The sequence below is a fragment of the Macrobrachium rosenbergii genome, chromosome 51, assembly GCF_040412425.1.
Source record: "Macrobrachium rosenbergii isolate ZJJX-2024 chromosome 51, ASM4041242v1, whole genome shotgun sequence".
Classification (NCBI taxonomy): Eukaryota; Metazoa; Arthropoda; class Malacostraca; order Decapoda; family Palaemonidae; genus Macrobrachium; species Macrobrachium rosenbergii.
Genome location: NC_089791.1, coordinates 46,511,880 through 46,525,428, shown reverse-complemented (window position 1 = coordinate 46,525,428; position 13,549 = coordinate 46,511,880). Strand labels below are relative to the sequence as shown.

The 13,549-nt window shown below is 32.1% G+C and overlaps 1 protein-coding gene across 6 annotated transcripts in view; it reads left to right on the top strand.

Moving 5' to 3' along the window:
- LOC136833372 (solute carrier family 35 member F2-like) overlaps window positions 1–12,937 on the top strand; it is a 368,950-nt gene extending 356,013 nt beyond the window's left edge. For all 6 annotated transcript variants that reach the window (XM_067095422.1, XM_067095425.1, XM_067095428.1 and 3 more), the window contains one exon: window positions 185–12,937. In XM_067095422.1, the coding sequence (XP_066951523.1) occupies window positions 185–236 (52 nt within the window). In that variant the 3' untranslated portion in view covers window positions 237–12,937. The remainder of the gene's footprint in view (window positions 1–184) is intronic.
- Window positions 12,938–13,549: the final 612 nt, after the last annotated feature.

The window sequence follows — 13,549 nt, the reverse complement described above, 5'->3', positions numbered from 1 at the left end:
GGGCGTTATTGCTTAATTTTCAACTAATTTTAGCAAGAAATTGAGTAATTGCATAACAGTTACTTCTAATAATCTAAAATATGTCTTAAAACTAAGATATTAATAACATTTAAATTTTTTAGAAAATTTAATGAAAAGTTACTTTTAACTCATTACTTTGAAATAACTTTTTTCTTTATCGCAGCTCTATAGAGCCAACGGTGCCTCATCCTCTTCCCACGAGCTGGGAGATGTGAGGTGCTAGAGTACATATTGCAGGACTTCGCCGATCAAAGCATATTTCTTCTCTACATTGTGATTACAAACAGTGAGTCTTCTGTAATATGTCAAGTGCCATGGTGTCTTCAAGAACTGTACATCTTAACCAAGACTGCATTTCCTTGGTATATGATTATTGCAGTGATTCTGCTGGCTATCCTCAAGTCTTCCCTGAGTCTTTGAGATGAATTTGGAATAATCAAGCAAGATAAAGTAAATACTAGATATTTTAAGCTTAGAAAATTATTAATTATTGTGTGAACGTTTCATATCTCTTGAGTGTGAACGTCTTATATTTTAATAGAACTACCTTGAAAACACATAATTCAGCTTGTGAGGTTATCTGGTGAAAAAGCCGTTTATTTAACATCACCAAGACTCGGGAAAGGACATTTCAGGACTTCCAGTGAATTAGGAGTTGCTATGTGATGTATGAGGAATACACATGATAAAACTATGAACTGATTTAAATAGTATAGTCCCGTATTGTAACAGATGTACAGAAAGGCTATGTTAAATGGACACTTGTTTACAAAGAGGATTGCGTAGTATATTGAACAGACATAAAAACTGTACGATAAAGGGAAATGACAACGATGAAGACTCTATACTCTTTCATTCTAAGTGCTCAACTTGCATAATAAAGCTTCTACACTCGTTAAAAGTACTTTGTCACTACTGAATTTGGAATGTATTAGTGTGTTAAGGGCGGTAAGGGTATGTGGTATATAATGATGCATTGTGAATTTGTTTTGCTACCGAAAAGTTCACTAAAAGCCACAGCCTCTTAACTTTAAGCATATTATGCAGTCTCAAATGGTGAATAACTGCTCAAGTAAAGATATTATAGGCTCCAATAGTTAATGAGGTAGGCAAGGTTTGACATGGTTTGATTTAATGCTAGAATTCTGTATTGTTTTAAAGGCTTTCAGATAGCAATCAGACTTTTTTTATCTAATGTGAATTTTGTCATGATCACACAGACTGCACCACAGACTGTTTAGAGGTGATTGCTGAAATTAGAAGAAAAAAAAAATCAAAGTTTATTATTTACATGACTTGTAGTTTAGCATTTTGCCAAATTCTGTAAAAGAAATTTCTTTCTGATGCACAAATCAAATTTCAGAAAGCACAAACCACAGTATGCATAAACAGGGGCATGTTCTTTAGGGCACTGCAGACCATTGTCGTAAGAATTTTTACTTTAAATCATGCTAAATGCTTTGACAAATAAAAGGTAGGTTATATTACTAACAAAAATACCTACTAAGTTACCCTTTTTGTTTACAAAGCATTTTAAGCACAGCATTGCATTATACAACCAAGGATTTCCGTGCCCTGGGTGATATGTCCTTAGTTTTATAAAATGTATTCAAAAGCAATGTGATAAAAGAAATATTGAGGATGATCTCTTGCTGTTGGCACTATAAATTACCTATTTTCACTGCTTTAGGTAAAATGCCTAACTTTACTGTTAAAATTTATACAGTAATATGAATTGGCAAGGTAGCGTTGTAATTGCAACAACATACTTTATATACAATATTTCATAATTTTTAACAAAAAATTAATACAGAAATTAGACTCAAATTACAAGTACAGTACTATATATTTTTCCTTAATTTTTCCTCTAGAAACACATTTTGCATTTTATATTTTATACAGTTTTAACAGTATCATAAGCTTACGCATTAAGAACTTTTAAAATGAAGAGAAATCTAAGTACAATTTCCTTGAATTGTTAACTTGACAAATGTGTTGAGGCTTAAAGAAGTATATATAGTATATAATGTATAGATTTTAAAAATGGCAAAAAAAAAAAAATCTTAGTCTTTTTGTATCTTTCTTTATGTAAATTGAATAAGCCACAAGGATTTTTATCCTTATTTCTCATGGTATTTCTAATCTAATTTTTTCATGAATAGTATTTAAAAATTTAATGTAAACAATAATATTGATTTGCCTAATGATGTACATATAGTGTTTGTGTCTGATGCCCAGTTCAAAATTGAGAATGTTATGACAGATGTTGTAATCATGAGATTGAAGTATTGCATTTCTGACAGTTCCTTAACACAAATATTCAATTGAAATGTGATAAAACTATCAGTTGTGACCTCAACTGAAAGATGGCAGTTCACTCAAAAAATCAGCATTAACTAAGAATGAAACTTTAGTCAAGTGTGTTCATTGTAAATAATTGTTATGTTTTCAGATAATTGATATTGTGCAGTATTATTGTACAGAGTATGTGTACCCCTATCCAAGCTATGTAAAAATATGTCATATGTCATTGCATTTTTTTCCTGTCCTTCTCATCTGGAGAAAGCATTGTACCAAGAGTTAGTCTTGGTCCCTACACTTTTTGGGAATGGGTGCGATTGTGCAGTTGAGAGAGGTGCTAATGCAGTCAGAATTTTAAATATGTACTTTTGTATTAAGATAATCAACTTTCAATGCATATAAAATTGATAAGTTATTAGTAGGAATTTTATTTGCATATACAGTATATAAACTATGATATACATGAGAAATATGTTCATCCACATAGTACATACCTCATACACATTCTTGCACACAAAACTAATGTACATATAGGTACTGCCTATGATTTAATATACCAAAGCGTGGCTGTATGCATTCACTTGTGTATATATAGAGTACAGTATGCAACAAGCATTCCATTAAAGTACCAGTATTCTTTAATATCTATACAGTATAGACCAAATTTTTTCACATTTTCAAAGGTAAATGTCTGTATATATTAGTCAACATATAACTCAACATACAGCCATTGTACAAAATAGGCCATTTTCTATATATACATTCCCAAGCATATGAACATTTACATATACATCTTTGGCATTCATACTATTATGCTATGAAATAGGCCAATTTCCACTCCACCATTCAAAGAATACTCAAACATTTGTTAGTTGCTGTTCGTGAGTTAAGGATATATAAATAAAATAGGAGGAAACCTAGAAAACATTCTGTGCAGAGTTCCAAATGTTAGTGATCTTTCAGAAATGCTACATGGGCCATAAAAGGATATTTATAAAAATAATTAGCAAAAATTTCTAAACCTGAAGAATATCAGAAATCATTGGATGTTTACATGTAATGGGGAGGTAAATGAAACAGCAAAGGCAGATGTGCTTTGTTGCTATCATCAACCAGGTCATTTGATCCTGAGATGTAAGTAATTTTTACTTTTTCTGTATTTCCTCAATACCTCTGTACAGTGTTGAGAACATGCAAAAATTAATGTTTTGTAGTTTGCTTTTGGCACTGAGGGCATGAAACCCCTCTATTTGGTAAATTATTAAAGATTCAACCCATCATCATATTACAGTATAGTTTTCTTCAAAACAGTCTTTTGTCTTAGTAATTCTATCCTGCCCTCAATTTTGTCACACTTGTTAAACCATGGATATTTTATTGATTAAATGCTGTAGGGGGAGGATAAAAGTCAACACTGCATTATGTAAATCCCCTAACTTCAACATGCTGTAAATGTCAAGTATCAGATTTTATCACATACAGTACTTATTTTCAACTTTACCCATTACAGTACTATATATTAAATGAGATCAAATGCAATATGTTCATTAAGGCCAATCCTTAGAGCTCAGTTTTGTCAAAGTATTTGTCAAAAATGGTTATAACCAATTACCCAATTTTTTAATAACTCCAATTTATTAAATAAGATTTGGATTTTAGGATGAAAAGACAGACCTTCATGTCAGCCTTATGAGAGAGTCAAGTGTTTTATCTCAGTGGTGTTGTTAAAACAAATAATAAAATCATAGCCACCTTTTAAGCATCCTATGAAATGCATATAAAGGAAACATGTTAATAATCCACACCTTGCATTTTTGTTTGCAGTATTGGTAACAGTGAAAGGTAAAAATTTACTGTATTTCATTAATAAAAGCATACAGCAAGAATTGTAGAGCAGAGTTTTTTAAATATAATATGACAATGCAAATCAGTTGCACTAGGAAGGTATACAGTATGCAGTTGTAATAGATTCCAGATGCAAAGATACAAATTGATGTATAAACAATTGTATATTTAGAATAAATATGTGGTAAATAGTTATTGAATATTTAGAATATATACATACAGTAAATGTTTGTATTTGGAAAATGTTTGGGAACAGCTACCTTACGTCAGTCTGTGAATTTTTTTGCTTTGTTTTACATCTGTTCCTTCTCTTTCTGAGCAGGAGTACTATTTATTTTTATAGAAATTCATTTAAAGTATAGTGTAGCATATTTTCATCACAGTACATAATTCAGTGCATCCTGATATACAGTAACACACAAATAGACACAATTGGGACATCTTTGAGCTGTATATCTAAGCATCCATATGTATTCTGTATATGAATAGATGGGTGAATATACAACAGTATACTGTATAGTTTATATCTTTTTATCATGATGTGTTTACGATTTTATCCAAAATGCTAAAAAATGATTGCACCTCTCAATTTGAAATTGTAAATAATGTAGTACATTTTTACTGTTCATTTTCACTTTGCTCTGTACTGCATTAGCCAGTGAAGATCGATGAAAATTTGAATTCAGAAGCATATCAATTTGTATTAATAAAGCGTGTTAAATTTCCATCTTTTATGTCAATAAAGTATGTCTCTTGATGTCTATGTAAGCTTGTATAAAAGGTTAGTTGATTTGATGTGTAATGCTCCTCTAAAAGTTATCAATCCCTTATAAATTTTGTACATTATTCAGTAGGGTTTAGTTTTGATCACAGGAATAGATTTATGATCAAATTCTTTATTACAAATTGCATGAAAATGTACTATTTGTAATTTTGTTTCATGGTACGTCACATATAAGAAGTGTATGTTGGTTACATATTTTTATTCTCCAAGTGTGTGTATATGAATTGCGGGTTTTGCCATTCTTTGGCATTTTATATAATAGTGAACAGTGTACAGTGCAGTATATTAAATGTGTAACAGCTGCAAAAATTGTATAAACTTGTACATTTATAGAGTTCTTCCCTGACCACAAATGCCAAGTAAACTGGTGCTATTTATTTCCTGTAGCAAGCACAAAGGTTAAAAGACGTGTGAACAAGTACTAAATAAAATGAAGCAAACATTGCACATGTTTTAGGACTTAGTCACAAACAGATTTTCTAAGCATTTCTTAAGGTTTGTAATTTAAAGTGAAAATATAAGCATTCACATGTTTTTTCAGTATGTTTGTACCAACATGCAGTGTACATGCTTTGTAAAGTTTTGAAGCAGTTCTATTTTGGTCTAGTCATCATTATTTCATCCAGAGTTACATGCTAATTGAGTGCTGTATTTTGTCATATAGAATATGTAGATGAGAATAACACCGGCTATAACAGTGAACGTATGTTCTCTTAAACTGGTTGTGGTACAGCATACATGCAATATACACTTTAATATGAATACCTGCAGTGCTAATTGTGAATGCTATGTATATATATGTATCAAATTTACACTAGTTGTGTTTGCTTTTTAAGGTTTAGCAAGAAGATAATGGCAAACTTATATTCAAATCAAAAATTCTTATACTACACAGACACATTGTGTTCAGTTAAATTTTAAATGTATTTCATTTGATTTCTAAGATTAGACATTTTGACTTGTTAAAACTGAAGATGAAAGTACTTTGCACTGTTAGCCTTTTTTTTTTTTTTTTTTTTTTTTTACTAATCTATGATACCTGTACTATGAACATTTTCTTTTCTAATGTTTTGTTCAGCAGCTAAGTAGTTTTTGGTGGTGGCTGGGTTTCTATCAAGCAATTTTGTTTTCACCTTTGAAATTTTGTACTTTGAAATTTTGTTGAAACTTCTCTTTAAAAATGATCATGTTGCTATAAACTTGAAGTAGTAAAACAGACTTGACTAAAATAGGAAATTATGGAAAATCTGTGTATATATATAGGACCATGAGCATTGCTGCTCAATATCTTTATGCACAATATTTGCCTCTCATCACAGATTTTTGCATATACTGTATATTGCAATGGACCTGTTTTACCTAAACAGTTTACAAAGACCATGAACATTGAAGTACAGCTAGGAAGCGTACTGTCAGACAATTATTCCAGACTCCTGTTTGATCTTAAGAGGTTTCAGACTTAATTTTTCTGTTCTTCTGCAACCTTCATCAGTTACAAAGTAAGAATTTCAGTTGTCTTTTAAAGAAAGTTTTATATTTGATTGAATGTGGGTTATTTGTAACTGCCTATGCTTATATTTTATCCTCAGCTGGAGATTTACATGTACTCTACTTTTCTGTGAATTTTGCTTATCTTTCAGAACCTTCAACTTCTCAGTGATGTGAATAATAATTTTGCTCTTTAGTCTGACATTGTGATGTTCATATTATATTCGACTTGTGAAATCTGATAACAAGAAATTGTATCCTTTGCTAAAGTGAACCACGGAATTCTTGTTTGCCTGGAGATATGTATGTACAATAACAAAGCACATTCAATAAGAGTGAGCAAAGTCAACTGTCAAGTCACCAGAGGTTGCTGTGATATATATATACTGTACATTTGTAAAAAAAAAAAAAAAAAAAAGCAAAACTTCATACTCTATGTAAACGTTTTCGACTTTGCTGCATACAGACATCTACTAATACTCAGCCACTCTTGACATAAGCAATTCAAGGAGATGCTCATTGATTTCATTAGTACAGTAGTTCAGTGGTTTGTTTAAGCTATGTAATAGCCCTATCATATCAGTTAACAAACTGATGCCTGATTATTAGATGGATACCACATGGACTCAAATTATTGGGTTTCATGTGGGTAATCATTGGCAGAGATCAGTGAATACAAAACCATCTTGTCATGTAACTTGAATAGTCCTGGGTTTGGTTTGATAATTGCCAGTTTAAATATATGTAACAAGTTAATAATAATAATTCATATGAGTGGTAAGCAATAGTCATGTATCATACAGAGGTTTTCTGCTCTAGGGACAGAAACCCCCAACTGCAGTTGATTTTTATTTTATGAAATTTTAGGCTATCAAGCCAAGTTAGAGTGGTTGGACAGCAAGCTAAAGAGATCCAGAAAATGAATGAGAAAGGATCTAAAGATGAAACTGGGAGAAAACCCTAAATTTGCACTAAGGAATAGCAGAGAGGTTGGACAGCAAGATTGAAGAAAGGAAGCCAGTGGAGGTAAAGTAAAAGGTTAAAAAGGGGTGGTACTACTTTAAGTGCATTGACAACACTACCCCCTAGGGGGTTAACTGCAGAGAAAGGGCTAATAACCTTACTTCCAGGATTATTTTAGATCAAGATTGCAATCATGCTGATTTTTCTTGACCTTATATAGTTTTATCATTGTTTTATATGGCCAGAATTATCTCTTAACACCTTCAGGATTTCATGCCAAAAATGCATTCTTCGCTATTTTTTCCTCAAGAAAAGTTGGTCCCCAAGTTATTTTGCTAAAGAAGAATACGTAAAGCATTATTATAGTTATGGGGACTTATTTTATATTTGAACGTGATGGCGGGCTTGTCTTCCCCTGTTTTTCCAAGACCTTCACTAGCTGGATAAAGGATTGAAGCTTTTTTAGTCTTTTATCTGACAATGTGAAAAATGATACATTCTGCCTTTCTCTTAGTTAAATTAGCAACCTCCTCTCTGTCTAAATTATAACTGAAAAGTTGACAGAATAGAAGCATTTTTTCAATCCCAGGGGAATTTTCCTGGATTGGTTTTCTTTATGCATATGTAAGGATGCATAGCCCATTTTACAGTAACTGGAGTTGTAGATAATATAGGCATAAAGCCAGACAAAATTTTCTAAAGAGATTAAACATTGTCAGTACATGGCTGTATATGAGAAACCTATGCTGAAGACTTAACTGTTTCATAATAAAACACACTTGAAAATTAGACACAACTTAAGGATACAGTCTTATTTTTCAGCCAGGGTTGTGTGTCTTGAGACCAGCTGAGTACAGTGTTATAAAAAAAAAAAAAAGATTCACTGCTTCTGACAATTTTGATTTGCACTGCACAACACTAGTGCATTATCATAGTAATAAGGAACACGGGAAAAACAGGTTAATGAAATTAAAAGAACTGACAGCTCCCATTTGCTGAGTTTAGGTAATTTTCAAACTATACGCATTTTCATTATGACAAATGAAAAATATTTAACAGGCTTATTCACAAACTACAAATACTCTCCACTTGAAAAGCTGTCATTGACAATGATTTGTCATTGTAAGTATAAGTAGTACTTCAACTGAATTATGCATTAGCTGTTGAGTAAAAAATCTAACTAGGAACATACAAGTAACTAAAAGCTGATAACATGCCCTAAACTTGGCAACATCTGCATTTGGTCAGTGAGTAAAGTGGAATGTTCCAATGGGCAATCAAAATAGAAAATAAGCTTTGGTAATGACGTTGTGGGAAGTACAGCTACCTACTGTGTTTGCATTATACCTACTTAGAATGTTTCTTACCTACAGAAAGAACTATTGATTACAGATATTTACCCTACATTATTACAAAAGTTTTAATCAGATCAATTTTTGAAGAGTTCAACTTCAATATTCAGCATCCTATAACTATCTTGTAATTGCTCGAAACATATGACTACAGTATAGTATAGTACTGTATAAGATCTGAGGTATAAGGGGATGCTAAAATATCAGTCTGTTGTAAACAAAGATGAAAACAATCCTAACTTTGGACAAACATTAAAATAATGCCTTAAGTGAATACATCCTTGTCATCTGCAGCTGTAGGAGCTCAACTTTCTCAGAAAGGTTGGCAGGGTTTGTATAACAAGTGAGAGATGAGTGCCAAAGGAGAATAGCGAAATACTCTTGGTAAATTTTAATGTGAACTTGGTAGATGTATGGTACCAATCATCACTCACATGATTTCCCCTAAACAGGTCAGTAACTGTCGCTAAAAATGATTTTTGAAAGCATAAATGTAGGGTACAGGTAGTCTTTTTTGCAGTATCATGATAGAGCTTAGGGAAAATCTTTGCTCTAGTTGTACAAGGCATGTCTGACTACAAGAGTTTCAAAGCTCCACTCCTACCAGGTGATTAATAGCACAAAGATATAAGTTTTCATGCAAACATTCTACAGAATCCTTTCTTAAGTTCACAAACAACTGAATAACATCATATAGCATTCAAAAGATAATATTAACGAAGTCTTTCAGTTCAGTTAGTCCAGTGGTTTGATTTCACTGCACAATTAAGAACAATAAGTCATTGTCTCCGAATCTAAACCTAGTGAGTTTAATAAAGTTTAGACAATTTCATTCTTAAAAGTTGTATCATTGTGAAAATCTTGCCCAGCTACCACGCAAACTACGTTAGTTTGTTACAGCTTCCAGCAAGTTTTGCACTGTAATGCTTTATCATCTAAGTACTCTTCAGTTTATAGACCTTATCATTTTCAGCTAAAGGAGATTTCAGGTTTCTCATATATCACAACCAAGCAGGTAACCAATGGTTAATAGTCTCAATACCTCTTTAGTGTCCTTTCACATGTGTGATGGCAAAGTTATATTAATTACGTACTTAGTCGTGACTAGAGTGTTATATGGATTTTTTCTCTTGTATAGATAGAAATATTAGTAGACAGAAATCTGTGTCCCATCAGATGAAGATGGTAGCACACAAGCACGTATTTTGAGCATCACTGCCACATCTGGCATTCAGATGTACTGCTACAAATATTGTCACAAGCAAGAAACAGATGCAAGTTTGTCAACAGTTTGCTGACATGAATTGATAAGGTTTGGTTCATGGAATTTCCAGATTTCAGAAGTGTTCACTTACAAGGAAGAAAAAATTGTGGTTGAATTCTAGATCTCTATGACTCCATGAATACTACTTTAAATTTTTTATACACAGTCTTTTGGAAGACAAGTCTTTCAAAATAATTTCCAATTTGTTATTCATGAAAAGTGTCATTAGGTGGTTGTACTGTACAATAAAAAAACCAACTATGCGGGATATACAGTATGTCTTATTCAGCAGAAATCAAAACAATGGAGTGAACTAGAACTCAGAAAAGTATGAGTTGGGTCCGTCTTCTTTACACTGCCATGTATAGCTTAATGTTATGTTTACATGCTCACATAACTTATAGTATGTTAGCATTAATTATATTAAAAAAGGAGTAACCAGAGGAAGATCTAGTATTGAGATGCATGTGATATCAGGACCAAAGCTTAAGCAAGTCTAGTTTTGAGTGATGGTTATTGCAAACTTTTACAAAGCCTTTGAAAACCATCATTATCTTTTTACAGAACTTCTCTGTAAATATAAAAATATTTCAAACTGCAATGCCAGGTAACTCTAGCTGCTTCACATTGCAATTTGAAACCTGAAAATTTTCAGTCATTAAGGGAGAAAGTACCACACAACTTATGAAAGCTCAAGTTACAGTGGCTGCAAAGATCACTTAAAACTTCAGGGTTTGAATCAGTTAACTATTTCTGACTTTCTTTAGATGTGGTCCTGTATAATGTTAGTAAAATCTTTTCCATTACTATAGGTCATCTTGGGACCAAGAGTTGTAGAACCCAACCTTTCTTAAATTGAACATTTATTTATTACAGATGACCACCTTTGAATTTTTATTTATTTTGCATCTAGTAACAAATATAAGTGATTCAGGGGCATTTTAAAACAATACAAATGTTACAACATTTTAACCCCAGTGCAGGTGCAGATGTGTTCAGGACTTTTTTTTTTTTTTTTTATTATATTTTACCATAACAGTAAAGCAGGTCAGCAAACACATGGAGATATTTAATCAGTTTTGATGGGTTATTTGCTGATACGAGATACACTGAACTGATAAATGAAAGTTTGCTGAAATTTTCATTAGTAGGTCCTCGACTTATGGCAGGGGATCTGTTCCAGCTCCGCACTGTTAAGTTGATTTCCACAGTAAGTTGATGTTTCATCGTTATCGGCACTTAAACAGCACTTACAGCACCATAACTTGATGTTGCATCAAGTTACGACACCGTAAGTGCCGTTAACTTGATGCTATTTTTGCAGTTAGCGCTGTCAACGGTGCCGTAACTTGGTGTACTAAGGGTGCTGAAAAACCGCCGTAAGATCGAATCCGCCACAAGTTGGTGATGCACTAATGGATTTCAGCAGTTAGAAGTACTGTACAGCATTTGCAGTGTATTTTTGTTTGCTGTAAATAGACATCTTGATTGATGTGTCAAAGACTTAAGAGATTAAGTGACAGTGGGTTTTTATGTAAAACTAGTGTAAAAAAATGTAGAAGGATAGTAACAAAAGCAAGGATAATCAGGTATGCACACGATTACAGACTCCATTTTTCTTAATTCAGGTTATTGAACCTCATTATGGATTCTTCTATAATTATGTTGCTGTGATGGCATTTTGAAGCTACAATTTTGTCTTTTGTGCATAATCATACTTTAAGCATAGAAGCATTTTCTTGTCACAAGATGGTCTATAGGAGAAATTTGTACCTCTGATAAATGGAGGTAAACAAGTCAATATTTAGAAGTTCACTTTAATCATCCCTCTTAATAATGAAGTGTAGGGGTATGATTTTTGTCCTGTGTGTGTGTGTGTTGGTGTGCGCACGTGCACCATTAAAAAATCACTCTAAAGACTTACTTGGAAGATACTGAGAATGAGTCACATTAGCAAATGTAGTGATTAGTAGGTTTATTAACACATGTCCAGGTAATATATATTTGCATTTGTTGCTTTCAAGGATTTTTTTTAAATTGTTAAATGTGAGATATATTTGCTATAGGGTGTTAAGAGCCCAAACAGTTTGATACAGTCTACAGAATGTAGGTAGTTATGAATGTTATTGTGTGCAATGTAACTTGTAAGATGTATTATAAAAGTGTAATCAATTTAAAGCTGCCTCAGTATTCTCAAAAAGTTTAAAATTAATTTGTTACATTTCAGTATTTATTAATTTCCTAACAAAAATGAGTAAGACAACTTTGATGTGTTTTAAATTTATTTTCTTCTCCAAAACTTACAGCACTTTAACAGCAGATAATGCATGTGATATGTTAGCCTTTTTTATCTGCAATTTTTAATGTTAGGTCACCAACAAGCAATGATTCTGCAGCTTCCAGCAATATTACAAGATTTTGACAGTAGAACCATATAGCCTACTGTAGCTTTAGTTAACCTTAAAAGAAAGTTGTAAGGGGTATGCACTTTACACAGTTGTAAATTGCTTGTGTATTATGATTTGTGTGCATACTGAGCTTTGGACATAGAACAGTTTTGTTTTCCTACAGTAAACTTCACATGCTTTATCTGTGTACTTTTTATATAATTTCAAAACTATTAGTACAGAAACCTTATTACTTCAAACAATCTCTCGATTCTTTTCAGTTTATAAGTTTTCTTCTGCAGTTTGGATTTCACCTCAGTTAACCTATACTTACATAATTATTCCTGGACATGTAATTGAACAAATGAGCTTTTGTAAGTCTGGGCAATAAAGACCCTTTTCTCAAATCTTCTCAAGTAGATTGTATGATAAAGGGAAAAAATATTGTAAGTACAGGATTTTGTACAGTGTACAGTGCCGTTTTGTATTTTCAAATTGTTCTCAATATATATCTTTTGTTGTGAACAGTGTTCTTTGTAGTTTTATTACAAGTTTCCCCTTAGAATGTATATATATATATATATATATATATATATATATATATATATATATATATATATATACATATATATATATATATATATATATATTTTTTTTTTTTTTTATTGCACCAACTTAGTCCATGAAACTAAAGTACGCTAATAGTAAGCTATTGCATGGGCGAAGGAGAAATTTAAAAAAAAAAAAAAAAAAAAAGTGTTCACTATAGCCTACAATTCTACCTGTAACCAGTAGAAAAACAGCTCTCATTAAGATGAACACAACTGAAGATAACACTGCTACTAAAATATCTGAAACACTCACTTGCACTAACCTTTATACTGGTGGGTTGTTCTCTAATACGAAGCATGTTCGTAACAAAAAGACGAACCTTAAGTCCCGCTTGATTTCAACTGACCATGTAATCTTATTATTGTTTCCTGTACGGAGATATTCACTAGTAATAGTTCTAATTGTGTAGATTTTGAAAATGCATTGCAAACTTCCGTGAGGAACTGCGTTATTTTGTTATAAAAAAAAGAATACAGTAGAAAATACTGCTAATTGAAACAATCACATACCTTTCGGGAAAGGTCGATGTTGT